At 40.0% G+C, this 19183-nt stretch overlaps 1 protein-coding gene across 4 annotated transcripts in view; it reads right to left on the bottom strand.

Moving 5' to 3' along the window:
• Nucleotides 1-19183, bottom strand: part of MSRB3 (methionine sulfoxide reductase B3) — a 61464-nt gene that overhangs the window by 40042 nt on the left and 2239 nt on the right. The window contains exons 1-2 of one of the 4 annotated variants that reach the window (XM_028745534.2): nt 9839-9978; nt 7267-7393 (exon numbers count right to left, since the gene is read on the bottom strand). The exons of 1 other annotated variant lie outside the window; for it this stretch is intronic. In XM_028745534.2, coding sequence (XP_028601367.2) covers nt 7267-7342 — 76 coding nt within the window. In that variant the 5' untranslated portion in view covers nt 7343-7393; nt 9839-9978. Of the gene's footprint in view, nt 1-7266; nt 7394-9838; nt 9983-19183 lie in introns of those variants that run through there. 2 more of the 4 variants (XM_028745532.2, XM_028745535.2) reach the window with 2 other exon arrangements.

Genomic DNA, 19183 nt, shown 5'->3' with positions numbered 1-19183 from the left:
AAAGCTGAGAGAGAGAGTGAAAAAGGACCACTCTTTGAACCACCTCCTCTTTCCACTCTGTGTACTTTTCAAAAGATAAAAAGGAGACCAATTCATCACCAAGAGGGCAGTGAGTGGGTCAGCTCAGGGGCTTTGCAGATTCCGGGGAAGACCTCAAGGGTGCCCCTGAAGCCATGGATGCCAAGTTGGCGACCCTTGACTTATAGAATATGTTGTTATTTATTTAACAGGATTTATGCACCCCTCGATCGTAATAAAACCTCGAAGTGGTTATGTACATTTGATGGCAGTGGTGTGATTTATTAACAGTCTTCCGAGTCATTAAAATGATTAAGCAAAATAAAATGATCCAGTCTATGTTAATTGACAAAAAACAGGTTATCGAAAGCAGCAGGATAGGGGAGGATTTGGGAGAATTTGGAAGAGCCATTGGCTGTGTTTGGACATGACTCAAAACCAAAGTTTAGAACAACAGGAATGAGCCCTTGCACATTCCTTCGCCTCTCCCTATGCACTTCTTTACTAGGAGGAGGAACTCAGAATCTTTGACTTTTGCTACACCTCATGAGTAGAGAAGACTTCCTGGAAAAGACCCTGATGTTGGGAAAGATTGAAGGCACAAGGAGAAGGGGACGACAGAGGACGAGATGGTTGGACAGTGTTCTCGAAGCTACCAGCATGAGTTTGACAAAACTGAGGGAGGCTGTGGAAGACAGGAGGGCCTGGTGTGCTCTGGTCCATGGGGTCACGAAGAGTCGGACACGACTAAACAACAACACAACACCTCACTTTGTTGTTTTGTCAGAGCCAACAAACTGTGGTTAATATTAAGTATAGTTTGTCTGACACAAGCCAACTAGAAGCCATGATTTCAACAAACCCAAAGCAGAAGTGAAAGATTCTGAACTTATTCTGCTGGAAGAAGGCAGGGAAATACATGGGCCCAAGGTTTGCTGTGGCTCATTCATGCTTGCTCACATTGCGCTAGACCAGTGGTTCCCAACTGGGGGTCCACGTAGCCCACCCAGGCGGTCTGTGGCCCCATTCCCATAACAAAAGCTACCATAGAGATGTCAACATTTTCAAAATATATTTAATTATCTAACTTAATTATTTTTAACAGAATGAATATGGGGTTGTTTGACAGGGCAAAATCACCACAAAATATATATTTTAAAGAATCCAGTTGTTGGATGGGCAGGTGGGGGAGGGAAGGCATTAAATAACCTATAAAAACTTTAGTTTTTGGCCATATACTACTGAAGTTAGGCTACAAATACATGTATTTAAAATTATATTCAAAAGCCACACAGGTGTTTTAGGAAAATCAAAACTTTTGAAGTGTCTACAGTTAGCCTGGGTCTGAAAAACTAATGTTTTTCAAAATGAGTTTTTCTAATTACTGAAGGAGTTATGCTTGATTAGAAATAAACAGTCTTGACAAAGGTTTGTTCGTAATAGATATATGCTCATAAAGAAAGCAATTGTGTTCTCAAAGTAGAGTGACCAGAGTTATCCATCTGTATGTCATTTAGTACAAGAGAAGAAACGGCAGGTTTAAATTACATGGTATTGGATTGCAATTTCCTAACATTGGATGCTTTTCTGCTTTTTTACCTTCAGTCATTACTAAGAAGTGTTCATAAAAAGTAGCTTAAAGAACAGATGCTTTCAAATAATTTAAGGAAAGATGTTTCTTTTCCCCCCTCTCCTTTATTCCATTTCCATCTTTATATATATATAAATAAATAAATATATAATTTAAACATACACACTTCTGGTCACTACTGATTATCCCTTTGCAGGCAGAAAGAAGAACATTTAAAAGTATTTGATTGGAGTAAACAGTAGACATTACAAGCTTTGTTATTAACTTGCAAGGTACTAGAAAGAAACTTTTATCTCACAGATTAGAAATTACTTTTGATCTTGCCATTCTTTTAAAAACTCAAGTTTTCTACTTTGAGCTCTCTCATTAATTGCTGCAGAGCCCTCATTTTAATAGGAGTCTTTGAAAGACCACTGTTGTTAACCCCATTGTTGGTTTAAATCTTATTTTGGAGGAGGATAAAGACTTTATTCCAGATTTCTTTGTCTTACAAGATTCACTATGTAAGTACTCACCCAAATTTTGCAGGAATGTCCTGTTTCATAAGCGACAAATTATTTGGGTTTTGTGCACTTAAAGGTCACCTTACAAATTAGCAAGATTTTCCTACATCCTGGCTTCTCAACCTTAAATATAAATATTGTTTCCGAACTGTGAGTGAGGTTTGTGCTTTACAACGTTATGTTGATTATTTTAAGAAGTCAAGTGGTGGAGGTTTACATTCACAGACTCTGCTGTTTTCTTGCACTAATAAGTCTTTCAGAAGTTTACCTAAAAGCAAAATAAGAACCTACATTACTCATGCATGCAACACTGTTTTGACCTGTTTGGGGATCAATGTTAAAAACCCACAGACAAGGCAATGTTGCCCTATGCAATCTCTTAATTTTATAATTTAAGTTACCATAGCTTCCAATCTAAATCCAGGGCTACAAAAAGACTATTTATTTTATTTTATGTGGCCCACTTCCATCTCTGGAAGTTCATAATAGGTAGCAATGGTAGAACAAAGCTCCGAAGTCCAATAAAAAAATAATTACAAACCCTTTTTGTCTTATCTCAATTTGTCCCTGGCTACTAAAAGTTTGATTGAACAAAAAGGTCTTCTTTAATTTGTTTATAAGAATTAAAAGATGAAGGATTGAACTTCGTCTTTGCATTCATCCATTATATCATTTCAGAGGGTATTTGTATCATTTTTATAAAACATAACAAATTACAAAATATCTTATAAATTTATTATTATTGTTGCCATACTTACATTTTGTAGATTGATTCTTTATTAATTTCAGTACAACCTTCTCAGTATTTTTCTGATTTTTACTGTTCTAATATTCACTAATTTTTTTTACCAATATTCCAGTGAGGCTTTTCTTTGGGGGGGAAATCTTTAAAAAACTGAGGAGGAACAACTAGCCTTCAAAGAGTGAGTTTATTTGTTTTTAAATCACACTTATTTCAAATATTTATGCACTACCTCTCCATCACTCAAAACTAGTTACGACTTAAAAAATAATAATAGAAACAAATGCAAAAATAAAATTCCAGCAAATCCTGAGTACTTCTACTCTAGAATGAAACGGTAGGGAAGCCCTGGCATTCTAAAACTTTTAAATGTATTTTTCTGTAGTTATATATACAGTATCTAATGCCACTTTATTGCTATATAGTGTTTTGCTCTCTGTTTCCTTATTTGTAAGCTGTGTTGGGGTCCTTCTGGATTTTCAAACAGGTGTAGAAACTTTTGCCAAAGTTCCTGGGCAATCATGACTTTGTACATACTAGATGGTGGGCTTAACTGAACTGTTCAAATGAAAAAAGTCATGATATAATAAAACAGTGGGGTGTGTTTTGACAAGATCATTTAGGTCAGTTGGAATAATCAGCAGCACCTGAGATTGAGTCTGGGAGGCAGCAGGAAGCTAGTGCAGGCATTGGAGTGCTGTCAATCACAATACATTATGATTATGACTAGCCTCTCCACGTAAGATAGGTCAAATGCTTTGCACCAGCTACAGCTTCTGAACCACTACCAATGGTAGCACCACACAAAGTGCCTTATGGTGGATCATGTCAGGATTATGAAGCTATGCGTGATGGCTATGAGGTTCATCTCTGAAAGAGGGCCACAACGTACATGCCTACCCACTGCGACCTGAATATCTGGGCTCAATGAAGAGTAATATAGGAGCACATCAAATACTGCAAGCCGTGGATGGCGCTGTGGTCTAAACCACAGAGCCTAGGGCTTGCCGATTGGAAGGTCGGCAGTTTGAATCCCCGCGACGGGGTGAGCTCCTGTTGTTCGGTCCCAGCTCCTGCCCACCTAGCAGTTCAAAAGCACATCAAAGTGCAAGTAGATAAATAGGTACCACTCCGGCGGGAAGGTAAACGGCATTTCCGTGCGCTGCTCTGGTTCGCCAGAAGCGGCTTAGTCATGCTGGCCAAATGACCTGGAAGCTGTCTGTGGACAAACGCCGGCTCACTCGGCCTATAGAGCGAGATGAGCACACAACTCCAGAGTTGTCCGCAACTGGACGGTCAGGGGTACCTTTACCTTTAAGTGACCAGAGGATGTACATTGCTGACACTCCGAACAATGGTGTGAGTGCCAGCATGCTCTATATTGTAACACCTCCCAATCATTACTACTTCTATAGTGTATAGAGTTAATTTCAGTTGGTTCATGCACATCCAGCTCCCAAACATAGACACCAAAAGACAAACAATCAAGGTCAAAAGCACAGTCTTAATGTTATTTCCTGACCAAATATTGAACTGGTACAGATCTAACCATGTGTTCCTGGAACTGGACCACTGCTTACTCAGTAACCCATCTTCAAGAAGGACAAATTGGAGGGACGTTTTTAGATCAGAAGATATGAGACTGTACTTTAGCCTCTCTGAAACACCTCACAGATGACCTCAAACAGTAAAGTTTGGATGTTGGTTTTAATAGACAAATTGTCTAGAACTCTTTAAAATGTGTAAAAGAAACCACTTTAAATAACTAGGACAGGAACAAGTTCAGCTCTCAAGTTGTGGTCACAGTAAACTGACTCACAGCAAGGAAAAGACTTAAATTAGTTTAAGATTAAATATCCAACAATTTGAATTCTGTGTTTAGAACTGTGACGCTCAAGTTGAGGCAAATAGGTTCACTATACATCTTACTAGGATTTTAAAAAATATCTATCTGCTAAAGGACTTTTGTATAAAAACCCCCACTAGATTTGAACAGTTTTGCATCTTCCTTTTTGATAGGTATTATACTCAAAACATATATTACTGCTTGACAGATGTGGCTGAATTTTGTATTTCCCATTATCATTAAAGTAGTCTTAACAAGCTACTTAACGACTTTGTAAGAGTTCATTTTCACATTCAAACTGCCTAATTATTATTAAAGTCAATTAAAAGAAAACAAAATTCAACATTAAAAACATACCAAAAAATAACATGATATGCCCAATACCTGTATTGTAATTTCCACTGTGAACTTAGAAAATATTTTATAAATGGTATTTAAATATTCTAGCAATTAAACACTGCACAGTATTAAAAAACTTTAGTGTTAAGAAGCATCCATGTCTTTCAGACATCTTAACAATTAATGTAACTAAACTTATACATGTAATTCTACTTTTATAGACTTCTAAGAGCAAGAAGAATAGCTTTCTACTACATGCAAAAGGTGATGCAAGCAACGTAAAGTGTGAATGAGAAAAAGAGATGAATGAGCTTATAAAATGCAAACTCACAGCAAAGCAAAGTCAGTTTCCCCCTATATAAATATGGTGCTCTGCTACAGAAAATATATTTTAAAGTTTTGTGTAAATTCATATGAATAAGGGTTTGATTTTATCCTTACAAATTTACATTAAAGTTTTTATAAAACAAAATTTATCTGTATATTAACAGAAAATGTTGGGACACAAAAGTGTAATGAATTCTCAAATATTGTTAGATTATTCAATTGTCAAGTAGAACACTATTGATATATTTTCTAGATTAGAACTGCTTTTCAAACAAGATTAAGTCTGCATGTGAAAGATTTCTTGTTTGGAGAGGGATAATTCTATTTAAAATATTCTAAAGAATACATAATTAGTGCCATCTACTGGCAATCTGGAGCAATTAACTTTTAGGCTGAAATCTCTACAGAACATGTGTTAATTTAAAACTAAGTCGTTTCTAAATAATCCCAATTTTGTGCATTGGGGAAAAAATAAAAACACCTCGATTATATAAACATTTCCTACAGAAAAACAAGATGTATTCCAGATGAATAGCAATATTAGGAAGAGGTGGCATAAACTGTGATAGGCTTGGAACAAGGGAGAGTATTGGGTGAGAGGGGAAGCAGATTGCTCTGAAGATATTCATAAACTATCTTAAAGTGCAATTCTGTTATAAAAAGGTGAACAAAAAAAGTCAGACCAGCTCTAATGTCTAATACAGAAGGCAGTGACTACTTATAGATATATATGCCATATTACTAATTCCATTCTCCCTTATTAATGTACACTTAAGTACATCTAGACTAGAAAGTAGGTGCTAGTGTTTTGAAGTGGAAACTATGACACTTATTGAGTCAATTTCAGTTCTCTTTCTCTAGCCAGACCTCTTATTGGCAGGAAACACCTTTGGGCAAGGGCCACTGCTCTCATGTCTTGTTTTTGAGTTCCCCGTCCAAGATCTGCTCTGGAGGGACCTTCATTCCCCCAGGGTGGATCTTGGGTAGAATTAAGGGGTTGCAGTGGGGAGGGACAATCACAGAAAATTGTCTTCCTTATTCTGCAGATGGATGACATTTGTAAATACACTCGTACCTTGGATCCCGAACACCTTGGTACTCGGATGTTTTGGGTCTTGAATGCCGCAAAGTGAGTGTTCGGAAGTGAGTGTTCCGGTTCTTTGGAACCCGAACATCCAACGGGGCTTTTGATTGGCTGCAGGAGCTTCCTGCAGCCAATCAGAAGCTGTGCTTTGGTTTCCGAACGTTTTGGAAGTCGAGCTGAATTTTGGAACGGATTCCGTTCAGCTTCCAAGGTACGACTGTATTGCTTATATATTGCTTGGGGAGTACCGTATTTTTTGCTCTATAAGTCTCACTTTTTCTCTCCTAAAAAGTAAGGGGAAATGTGTGTGCGTCTTATGGAGCGAATGCAGGCTGCACAGCTATCCCAGAAGCCAGAACAGCAAGAGGGATCGCTGCTTTCACTGCGCAGCGATCCCTCTTGTTCTGGCTTCTGAGATTCAGAATTTTTTTTCTTCTTGTTTTCCTCCTCCAAAAACTAGGTGCGTCTTATGGTCTGGTGCGTCTTATAGAGCGAAAAATACAGTATTTAATGTGACTATTATTTACAGGACAATTATATTGGTTTTTTTAATTATTTCTTTGTGAACTGAGAAACGTTGTCAAATCTAAAGAAATTGTGTCATGTATGGGCCTCCAAGACAGTCAACATTTCTCAAATAATTTTCCAACATAGCTATAAAGCATGGTGTCTCTTTAACAAATACTTTCGGCTTCAGACGTTTTAGATAGCCAGCAGTTTAGCAAAGCATGGCATAGTATTTACTGTAGCAGAGGCACCCACGTCACTAAGAGGGACCTCCATATGCATGACCACAACAAGTAGCAGCCATTCAACCTGAGGGAAGCCCACAGGCTCGCAGGGCCACTGGCTGGCTCTTTGTCACCAAATGCAGAAGGTTGAATGCAGACATCACTGTAATATCCTCACCAACACAACCAGAGGCAAAGAACAGGGGCAAGAGCTGAGTAAGGGAGAAAAAAAAAGATGAAAATAAAATTAAAACATCAAAAATGTTAGATACATTCACAGCAAAACTGATGGTTATGATTTTTTTAAATGAAAGGAAAATACAAGACTAACAATCCAAATACACATTCATAAGTAATTTTATCTAATTCCTTGCTGTCAGGCTTTTATGCTTGATTACATTAGCATGATTGATAACATAATAAGCAAACACACTCACTGCACCGGGCGTTGATGCACCTTGCTAAAATACAAGACACACAAAAAAAGGGAATTCAAGGATGATTGGGAAATGATCTCATGAAAAATTCAGAAAGTAAAACACAGAACTTTTCTTTTTCACTTATTATGAGATGACATGAATGTTCCAGGTCCCTTCAAAATAATGGGGCAGATAGTGTTACACAAATAATAGGCACTTTGAAACTGTTGAGTACTTTTAACAATTTCCCTGTCATCATATTTAAATGGTGTAATCCCATGAACACTGCACTGAGGCCTTTGGTCAAAGAGCAAGAGATGCAGAGAGGAAAGTTAATCTGAGGGGACTGGAAATTTGTTACAAGAGTTGGCGATGTGCAGTTACCCTATGAAATAAACATAGAATCTTTCCTTAAATTTCTGCAATGCAAACCAAAAAGAAACTTCTAGTTGGCAGGCTGCAATAAAACAGATTGTGGAAGGCTGCATCTATTCTCTTCTGCTCTTCCCGTTCATTTGAATATCCAGAAGTTTGCAATAGATTGCACACTTTGTATAATAAAACGTTTTATTAGCTGCACTAATTTTGCACCGTGACAACAACTTCATCCGCCTGTAATCTGAAGGTTGCAGGAAGCAGTAGAAAGGGAGGCAAAGTTTTGCAGATGTTTGTACAAGAACCTGGGCAATTCCTTATTTGTAAAATATCATCTATGGCCTCCATGTTAATTCCCTGATGTGTAATCTGGCCAAACAGGATCAACATGGAAATTGACACCATTTTCATTTGGCTTGTGGGCATCATGGGTACACTAAATCAGGGCACACCAACAGCCTAGAAACCTGTGTGCAAACATCGAAAGAGTAGGAGGAAGGCCCTGGTGGGTAATAGTTATATCTTCTTTGCTCCCTCTTTAAGTTCTGAAAAACATGAGATTGAATCCAAAAGTTATGCAAGAGAAGGCACCTTGTGAAAGCAGAACTACAATCATGCAACAGGTATCTTCCCAATTGTCAGTGAATCCCTTTCCCCACAGCAGTAGCTCCCACCCCACACTACAGTCTGTGCTCCAGAGATGCATGGTCTGGATGAGACAGGAAAGATCTGCTGCATGAATGGCCTTCTACTCACACAAACCTTGGGATCCAATCCTTTCCATTTGCATTGTGTGTGCGCACACATTAGTTATGCAATGTAAAAGGCATGCAAAGGTATGTAGGTTACCCAGTTACACATCACCAAAGGTGTGGATAGAAGAGGATATGTTATTGGTGTGAAATTTTCTAGGATGCTAATTTAGAGGCATCTCCTAGCTTAAACGAAATACATCTTGTTACAGTGACCAAGTGACCTGTGGTGTCTGCAGTCTGCTCTCCATGAACTAACTGAGAGGGCCCCTTGTTGTTCCTTCTCCATCCTTAAAATTGGATTTTGACCACTTTTTCAGAGAACTGTCCTCTAAAGTAGGATATGCGGTCACCCTAAATATATACAGTGGAACCTCGGGTTAAGTACTTAATTCGTTCCGGAGGTCCGTACTTAACCTGAAACTGTTCTTAACCTGAAGCACCACTTTAGCTAATGGGGCCTCCCGCTGCTGCCACGCCGCCGGAGCACGATTTCTGTTCTCATCCTGAAGCAAAGTTCTTAACCTGAAGCACTATTTCTGGGTTAGCGGAGTCTGTAACCTGAAGCTTATGTAACCTGAAGCGTATATAACCCGAGGTACCACTGTACAAGAAGGATGACTGTTTCTACTTTCCCTACGTCAAGCAAAGGGGAAGTTGTATGTTGCTTCTTCCAGTCCCTTTACATAAGAAGCATCAATATATGTATTACTAAATCAGTTTGAAGTACCAACAACTACCATAACAATAAAAACCCTGCTTGAATTAACATGGCTGAACGCTGACTTAGGAAGCGATGGAAATGAAACATTTGTGAGTTCCTAAATGGAGAGGTGGGGAGGAAGAGTGAGAAGGTAAGTACCGCAATGAATAGCCTGAGAGAACCATTAAACATAAATAAACATGTCATTTCCACGAGTGACTGCAGAGCTGCTTTTTTGTTTCCTTTCTTTAAAAAAAAACAACCCAACTAACATTCCTCTGGAGCAGACTACTGACTAATAAAAGATCAAAGGTATATGCATTCCAAACACACAAATAAAAATGTAATCTTTTCTCCCAAGCAACCTTCACCATGAGGAATAAAAGTGTGCAGTGAAAACGTAATTACCTAGCAAAGCTGGAGTCTTATTGTGCTCCCGCAGCTGATCATAAAACGTCTTCCTATTCTGTTTCATCAACTGTAGTACCAGGCAGCCTGTGCGCCTACCAATTGCAGCCATCTGGCTTGTGTCAAAGACTGTGAGTCAAGCAGCTACAGTGCAACAGGAAGAAAGGCAGTGATGTCACTCTTCAGGTCAGGCAAAGAACAAAGATGTATTCTACCATTAAAATTAAAAAAAAAACTGGGTGCCCCAGGAGTAGAGAGGCCTCTAGCATGCTTTGGCTTAGTGATTTATGATTAATGCTGCTCTTTCCACTAGCTAAGGAGCAGAGCACCACCTAGTGGTTAGCATAGGGGAAAAGTGTGAGCGAAAGGAATGGCTTGTGTTGTTGCTTAAACCAGATGATAGAACTTTTGAAAGTTAAAAAGATTAATATCAATTAGGAATAAAAGTGTAGGTTGGCTCACACTCAAGAAGCAATTAAGCGCTCTAGACTAAATAAGTCCATCTGTTCTTTGTAACGGTACACACAGTGAACACATGCAATTTGGGGTTTCACTGAAAATTCAGAAAGGATTGCCTCATCTCAGGAGTCTGACACTTATTGTCATCCAGCTAATAAGAGGTAAAGGGGGAGAGGCCCAAATATGCTTTAAAAAAGAGGGTGCTTAAGCTTCTCACAACATATTTCATTCATTCATTCATTCATTCATTCATTGAATTTCTATACCTCCCATCATCTGAGGACCACAGGGCAGTTTACAATATAAAAGCACAAAAATATATAACATAGTAACAAACAAAAACAATGCTCCGCCCACATACGTAGCTTAAAATGCCATATATTGTTTAATTAGCCAAAGGCCTAGGAGAAGATGAAAGTTTTTGCATGGCACCTAAAGATACATAATGAAGGCGCCAGGCAGGCCTCCCTAGGAAGAACATTCCACAAGTAGGGAGCCACCACAGAAAAGGCCTTTTCTCACATTGCCACCCTCAGACCTCTCGAGAAGGAGGCACACTTCAGATGATGATCACAGGGTTGGGGTCAGTTCATATGGGGAGAGTCAGTTTTTTGAGGTACTGTATTGCAGTCCTGCGGGAGGCAGTGGAAGACAGGAGTGCCTGGCGTGCTCTGGTCCATGGGGTCACGAAGAGTCGAACATGACTAAACGACTAAACAACAACATTGCAGTCCTGAGCCATTTAAGGCTTTATGTGTCAAAACAGGCACTTTGAATTGGACCTAGAACTAAATGGAAGCCAGTGTAATTGAGCCAGGATTGGTGTTATACGTATGCTCAAACCATCTTAAAAATAAAAAGTAGGCTTTGCCAGACATATGGAACAACCTTTCATCAAACAGAGGAGTGGGTAATACCACAAGTTTAAAATACCCTTGACAAAAATCCACAGATACTAAGGCATCAAAGTGTGAATCTTGCATAAAACCCAAGAATCAGGCATTGATCGCCTAAAGTTTGGGGTGGTGGGTGAAAGACAGATGGCTCACTATCTTGCCTTGGTGTATTGCAGCTGCATAGCAGAAGTAAAGTCTACAGTGATGAAAGCGCCTATTATTTTCACAATTTCCCTCGAGTAAACAGTCAAATTGACAGGCAGGTGCATGGAATAGAAAATAATTTATCCACATGGGGTTCCGCGTGGAGTCCCTAAGGCAGCTCACAATCACAAGTTAAAAACATAATTTAATCAACACATAATCATATGAAAAAACAGGGACAAGTAAAATGTAGCTCAGAACAAGAAGGGGGAAAGGCATTAACAGAACTTCAGAAAAGCAATGAGAGGGGGCCAACTGAGCTTCCCAATAAAAGCCCTGTGGCGCTAACCAGGTTTCCAATGCCAATGTAACACTGAGCATGGTCTCAGACAAAAGACATAGTAGGTGGGCAGACTCTTAGGCCACCAATGGGCAGCAGGCATCAACTCTTCAGAGGAAGAAGACTGCTTGCTCTTGCAAGATCTCTGCCTGAGTTATTGACAGGGACATTTTGCGACAACAGGTGGAAGGGGGATCCTGGGAAGGAAGCAAGGTACAGGTGAGATTGTCAGCCTTATTTGAAGACCAGGAGCAGGAAGGATTGGTATGGTTAACATAGGCAAAGGGGCGAATAGGGAAGACCCAGGTTCAAATCCTCACTCAGCCATGAAATGGGGGGACTAGGTACACCACACATAGCTTATTCAGGGAAGCCCAGAATAAATATAAAACAAAATAATTCATTTAAAAACAGAAACAGCAATGTAATTGCTCCACAATAACTTGTGTTCTTTTGTAATTAGTATAAGCATCAAGCCTGTTGATACTTGTTTTCTTTGTTGTTCTCCTTTAGGTTTGTTTCAGCAGGAGGCTTTTCCGTACTTGTACATACTTTGGGATACCCTGAGTCTGCCAATACTTCCCTCTTGTGTGTAGCTTATATGGTTTTGGCTTCATTAGCACAAGGAGGTAAAGGTAAAGGGACCCCTGACCATTAGGTCCAGTCGCGGATGACTCTGGGGTTGTGGTGCTCATCTCGCTTTACTGGCCAAGGGAGCCGGCGTACAGCTTCCGGGTCATGTGGCCAGCATGACTAAGCCGCTTCTGGTGAACCAGAGCAGCACACGGAAACACCGTTCACCTTCCCGCCGAAGCGGTACCTATTTATCTACTTGCACTTTGACGTGCTTTCGAACTGCTAGGTGGGCAGGAGCTGGGACCGAGCAACGGGAGCTCACCCCGTCGCGGGGATTCGAACCGCTGACCTTCTGATTGGCAAGCCCTAGGCTCTGTGGTTTAACCCACAGCGCCACCCGCGTCCCTAGCACAAGGAGAGGAAGACTCAAATCGGTATTAGGGAATATGACAGAATGCTGAGAGACTGTAATGGAATGTCTGCAATGGAGAAACATAGGGAAAACTCAATTTGCAGTAATCCCACTTACCCACCTCTATGTTAATAGGGTTCCACCTCCTAAGTCAGTTTTGGCTGAACCTATAATGTCATACCTTATTTATCCTTTTTGTCAACAAATTAATGGAAGGGTTAAAACTGAAGAACTTGCTTTAAAGTAGGTGGCTGCATTAAATGTGGGGGGGGCGGGACAAAATGTCACCAAGCAGGGCTTTCCACCTGAACATTTAATAGTTATGAGATGAAATACATAGTTAGCTGGAACAACATGTAAGAACGGCTGTTTCAATAGCATATGCTGTGTCAGCATACATAATTGCTTCTTAGAATAGAAATGGCTTGTGTTCAGTTCTAAGTCGTAAGATGTCTTTCTTAACAAGCCATTAGCACAGCAGAGAACTGACAGTCACTCAAAGCTGCAGTAAATTCTTAATGTCAATGAATTTGCTGATACAACATACTGGGAGTCAATAGCCCATAAAATACCCACACAAAGAAAACATTTTTAAACCATCAGAATTGTAGGTGCAGAACCATAACGCAGCAGCCACATCTATGTTAAATTACTGCATTAAAAATCTAGATGATGCTAACACTTAGCATTTCTATAGCTCTTTAGAGTTCATTCAGAGTACTTTATGTACATGTGATCTTAGTAACCCTTACAACAACCCTACCTTACAGGTAGTCAGTAATATTACCCTCTTACTGCAGAGATAACGGCTTGCCTCAGGGCACCTAGCAAATTCATGACTAGAGTGAAAATTACATAAAGAACTTGGTCTCTCACAATTTACACACTAAAGCCAGTAACTACAAAAGTCATTTTGGCAGCAATCATGGTCTTCTCATTTTCTTTAATAATGTATGAAATACCATTTTCATCAGACATTAAAAGTAAAAATGTATGCCACAGTGAGATTTAAACTGTTCACTGAACTCAAGTATTAAAAAAAAAATACATTTGTTTGTTTTTTTACCTTCTAATGGTTTTCACTATGTGTCACAAAAGTTCAGCCTGTGACCATGAGAGAGAAAAACTCTTCCCCTTATGTCATGGAAGCTTTTGTGGGCTATTATTAAAGCTGAATTACAGTATTGATTTCATATCCTCCCTTGTCCTACGTAATGACTAAACTCCAGCCAAATCTGAAGTTAGGAGGAGGAAAAAAGCAACACAACTGTGCATTTAGAAAGAAGAAGAAGAAAATACTGGGAACATAGATGAAGTCTGAAAATTTAAATACTAAATTGAATTACTGAGTCTTCTTTTAAACCCCTTTCCCTCCTTCCCATGAATAGTCAGGCGTTCCATTTATGATGCAGGCACAGAACCGATTCCCAAATTCTCAGTTTTCTGTGGCCTCTGTAGCCCAGCCCAATCACCAAAGAACACAACATACCACGAAGTGTCATTTTTATTAGTGCAGTCCAGGTGACAAAGAGAATTTCTTACTGTATCTCACCTTGCAGACAGGGAATGCAACCTCCTAACATCTCACCCATGTACAGGCATCCATCAAATAATATCATTTATCATTATTATTGATTATCATCTATTTTTTATTATTTTAGTGCTTGTAGTAAATAGATATACAAGCACTTGACACAACTGCCAGATTCAAATGGTAATTATATTTTTTATAATATTAGTACAGGCCTGGAATTGTTGGAGGTGTTTTAGTATTTCCCCACTTTTATTTAAAATTGCTGGGATTTTAAAAGGGCCAGATTGATGACAAGGACAGAACAGTAAGTTCTGCTTTGTTATTGCACTCATTACAAAATCCGGCTGATGTCAGTGGAACAACCAAATGACAATGCGCACTTGCCCAGCTATTGATCTGAGGATTTAGCATAGTTGTGTTTTCCTTGCAAGAAGATATGAGCACAGTAGTTCTCTATAAAGGAAAATAAACACCAATTTAAAACTCTTGCAAAAGGCAAGTCTAAAACCATCCTGGGGAATCCCCTAGACTCAATGTGCAAGTAATAAGACAACAGTGGAACACTTACTTCCTTGTGTTTCCCAGAAACTACGCTCCATCTGCTTATAGCTGCTGTGAGTTAGGAAAAGGGAGAATTCCATACTCTTGGCAGAATATATAAAAAGACCAACTCATCCAGTAGACAGTATGGAAAATGAATATAGGTGGCAGAGTCATAGTATGCAAAAGGTAATACACACTAGAGGATCAAGCAGGGCTATGGTGACTCATACAATGAGGTCAGGCAATGCATAGGCATCCATAGGCATCCTGTTGATGAGGCATTTAGTGTAGGAAATTTTCAGAGATCAAGGATGATGCCCAAGGAAGTGCAGTGAGCACATTCTGGTGTTGTAATAGAGCTCAGGTGGGGAATAACCAGCCTGGGATACAAATGTGGCCCTCTATGGACTTCTGTCTTCCCTGAAGATTCTCCCCAGGCGATACCCATCACTGGTCCTGCTCTGCACTGTCCTCAGGTGCTTTCGCCTGGCTGCAATGTGTTCTTGAACTGTGATAAAAAACACTTCTTGCTTGTTTGAAGAGAGTTGTTGAGGGTGGTGGGTCAGGGTGTAGAAATGCCTGACTTTTGGGTAGCTGTAATATAGCCTACTGGACAAAGGTAGAATCCAGTAGAAGAGTAGAATTGTTGACCCTGGGCCCTGCCCACCACTGGTATGTGGCTGCCCATGAGGCTGCCCATGAGGAAATATGGCCCTCAGACCGAAAATGGATCACCACTTCTGTAACAGAGAATGGATCTATAATTAGAAGGCAATCCACAGAAATGTGCACAAAAAGATATACAATCATGGGGGTAATTATATTAGTCTCTTCTTGCCCCTGAAAACTGATGTTATAGTCAAAGTTCCAGGGCCCATGTTCCAGGGTCTTCCCTCCAGAAAAGGGCTACAGATGGCACAGGTGCTCAGTTAAGCATTTTTGGATGCAGTAGATTAAACTAGTGCCCTGGTAAACTCTGTACGTGCCAGAGGAGGCTGCTACATTGCCAGGCAAGATCTACTTTCTGCTGTACAGTACTGCAGATCTGCTTTTAAACACTCAATGCATGAGCCAATTCTCTGTTTAAAGGAATGATTCTGGCCTAGTTTGAACAAAAATCTTTTTGAAATCTTATTTAATTAAATAGGTGAAAATCCAGTTAGTGGAGACACCTATTCTCCTTTAAAATCGCCTTAGTTGGCTTAGTTTAATCTGATTCCTTGCCACCTTAAACAAGATTAGAATAAAGCCAATTTAAACACTCCCACACAAACATTTCCCCTAATTCAGTTAAACCTGATTTTTAAGTTTGACCAATTTATAAAACTTACATAACTGTAAATAACCATGGCATTAAGATGGATAGCAACATTTGAAAGATTGTAGATGAACAGTATTTAACAGAATCAAAGGGTGTTGCTGATATGAACAGTCCCGGATAACCAGGGGCAGTAAATAGACCAGGCATAGGCAAACTCGGCCCTCCAGATGTTTTGGGACTACAACTCCCATCATCCCTGACCACTGGTCCTGTTAGCTAAGGATGATGGGAGTTGTAGTCCCAAAACATCTGGAGGACCAGTCCCTGCACCACTGGTGTCCCCCGAATGCACTAGAGCAGGAGTTTCCCCCCATAAATGAATGGTTACCATTAACTTCTAACAAAAAATTAAAGCACTGCATTTGGTGGCACTCTTTGGCTGTAAGGATTTACGTTCTGATATTTAGGTGTGACTATGCTACAACAAATACTAAAACAGCAGATACTGAAGCTGTCTGCTCCAATTCACCATCTCTCTAACCTTCAACTCAAGGGGAAAATCAGTAAGAGTATTTGAAGTCTTTTGTCAGTTCAGAATAAAAAGCCCAACACAAACCTTTTCCTCTTATATAAGAAGACAGATATTGTATCCTGGGGAAACTAATAGTTAAGATGGATAAGAGAGACATACAATATTAACAAGAAGTCATGCAGCACCGTAAACACTAACAAATGAATTGTGGCATAAGCTTTTATGGCAGAGTCTATAGTACTTTGCAGAGCTTTTTCAAATCTTTAATTATGTTTTCATAGGTTGCCATTAGGACGTGGACATCTGATACTTTTATATCAAGTGCAGAAATAAATATCGTTAAACCAAATATTATAATCTCAAGAGCACTAAACCTTTAAAATAATATAGGAACAAATGTTTAAGTTTAATAGTCACATGGAAATTCTGTTGGAAATAAGCCTTGAAGGGCTCTCTTGCTCACATTTCTTGGCAAACTCCAACAACAACAACACAGAGAAGGAAACTACACTCTAGGCATTGGGACAGAACTATAAAAGTAAGCATAAAAAAGCGTCCCATAAGAAACAGTAGTGAGTCAGCAAGCAAGTAGAAATTCTCAGCACTAGGTTGGAATCAAAGTGATCTGCACTATGCCACAATGTGGGTGGATTCACATCTACTATTATAGATCGTGAGCTAAGCCAGGCATGGAGAACCTCTAGCCAATGGGCATAATTAGACCCAGCACTGGTCCCAGTTTGGTCTGAGAGGCCATTTTCCGAAACCCACACTCACTTGCCTCACACCTAAGGTCAAATGTGGCATCAGTTGTTGAGCAGGTAGAGATGCTGCTGCCAATGGGCCCTAAAAGTGCATTCCCAGTTTTCTTTGGTAAGGGAGGCTTGCTTGGGTGGTGAAAGTAATCCCACTGGCTGAGGTACCGAGTTCCCGATACTCTATTGGTACACTATAAGTTCGTATTCATCACCTGTTTATATTCCACTGATATACAAAAAGCTTCATTCCTCTCCTAATATATTCTATGCAGCTGTCACCTTTGTTGTTGTTGTTGTTTAGTCGTTTAGTCATGTCCGATTCTTCGTGACCCCATAGACCAGAGCACGCCAGGCACTCCTGTCTTCCACTGCCTCCTGCAGTTTGGTCAAACTCATTTTAGAAGCTTCGAGAACACTGTCCAACCATCTCGTCCTCTGTCGTCCCCTTCTCCTTGTGCCCTCCATCTTTCCCAGCATCAGTGTCTTTTCCAGGGAGTCTTCTCATGAGGTGGCCAAAGTATTGCAGCCTCAGCTTCAAGATCTGTCCTTCCAGTGAGCACTCAGGGCTGATTTCCTTAAGAATGGAGAGGTTTGATCTTCTTGCAGTCCATGGGACTCTCAAGAGTCTCCTCCAGCACCATAATTCAAAAGCATCCATTCTTCGGCGATCAGCCTTCTTTATGGTCCAGCTCTCACTTCTATACATCACTACTGGGAAACCCATAGCTTTAACTATAGGGACCTTTGTTGGCAAGGTGATGTCTCTGCTTCGGTGCTGTCTAGGTTTGTCATTGCTTTTCTCCCAAGAAGCAGAGATGTATAATTCCCCAAGCCAGGTAAGCAAGGCATTGGGTTTTGGGAAGGAGGAATGAGGGCTCTAGAGTCCTCCTGCCTCCTTCTAAAAGCCTAGTTAGCACTTTTCCGAGCTTCGGAAAAGAGGTAGAAGGGCTTAAGGATCCTGCCAGAGCCTCATACCTCCTTCCCAAAGCCCTGTGCCTTGCTTAGCTAGCTTTGCAAATGCAGTGCAAGGGCTTGGGGGGGCATCAAACTTTGACCTTGCTCCCCCCCATCCCCACATGAAAAGGAAATGTGAAACCTGCGGGTTCTGTGTAAAAGCACTTTTGCTGCCCACTTAGGGTGAAAAGTTGGGCCACCCTGAGTTACAATATGGGGAAGGCACATGTCATTCTATCTATGTAATCTTGTGAGCAGTATTCTGCTACTACTAATTCCAATGTGCATTGAAGGAACACAGGAATGTATTTAAGAATAAGAAATGAGAATTCAGCATTCAAAAACTGAATAGGAATTATAACTTTTAAGAAATTAAAAACATTTTTAAAAATGAAAGTCACTTATCCTCAGAGCTAATAATTTCAAGGCTGCCAAGCATATTACTGCAATCAAACGCCTGCATAAACAGGAATGTTTTAAAATTCCTTCTGAAAGTTAATAATGAGTGAGACAGATGCATCTCACCAGGGAGGCATTCCATAAACAGGGAACTATTTCCAGTGACATCATCCAAAGGAATTGGGATCCTTGACATGGCTTAGCTGATAGGCATGAGGGAATCCCTGAATTGTCAACACTGTTCAGAAAGCAGAGTCCTTTCCCTGAATTCCAGCTGACTAGGCAAAGGTGGTAGCAGGACACTAGGAGGCAATATCTGTTGGACCACCTTGCAGCTTTGAATGCCTGCCCAAGATTCTGGGAGATGAACAACAAAAAAACTGTCTCTCAATGTAGAATAAAGCATCTTTCTGATCTTATTCCAAGATAGAATATTTTTTCACAGCACTAATTTACATCCTTGTTTCCATCTTACAATAAACTTTAGAAAAAGACCTAAATGTTAATACATTGTGTATCCTTTTACTGGTTTTCTTT

The sequence above is a fragment of the Podarcis muralis genome, chromosome 10 (genome assembly GCF_964188315.1).
Source record: "Podarcis muralis chromosome 10, rPodMur119.hap1.1, whole genome shotgun sequence".
Lineage (NCBI taxonomy): Eukaryota > Metazoa > Chordata > Lepidosauria > Squamata > Lacertidae > Podarcis > Podarcis muralis.
The sequence above is the reverse complement of the archived record's forward strand: the minus strand, read 5'-3'. Positions and strand labels throughout refer to the sequence as shown.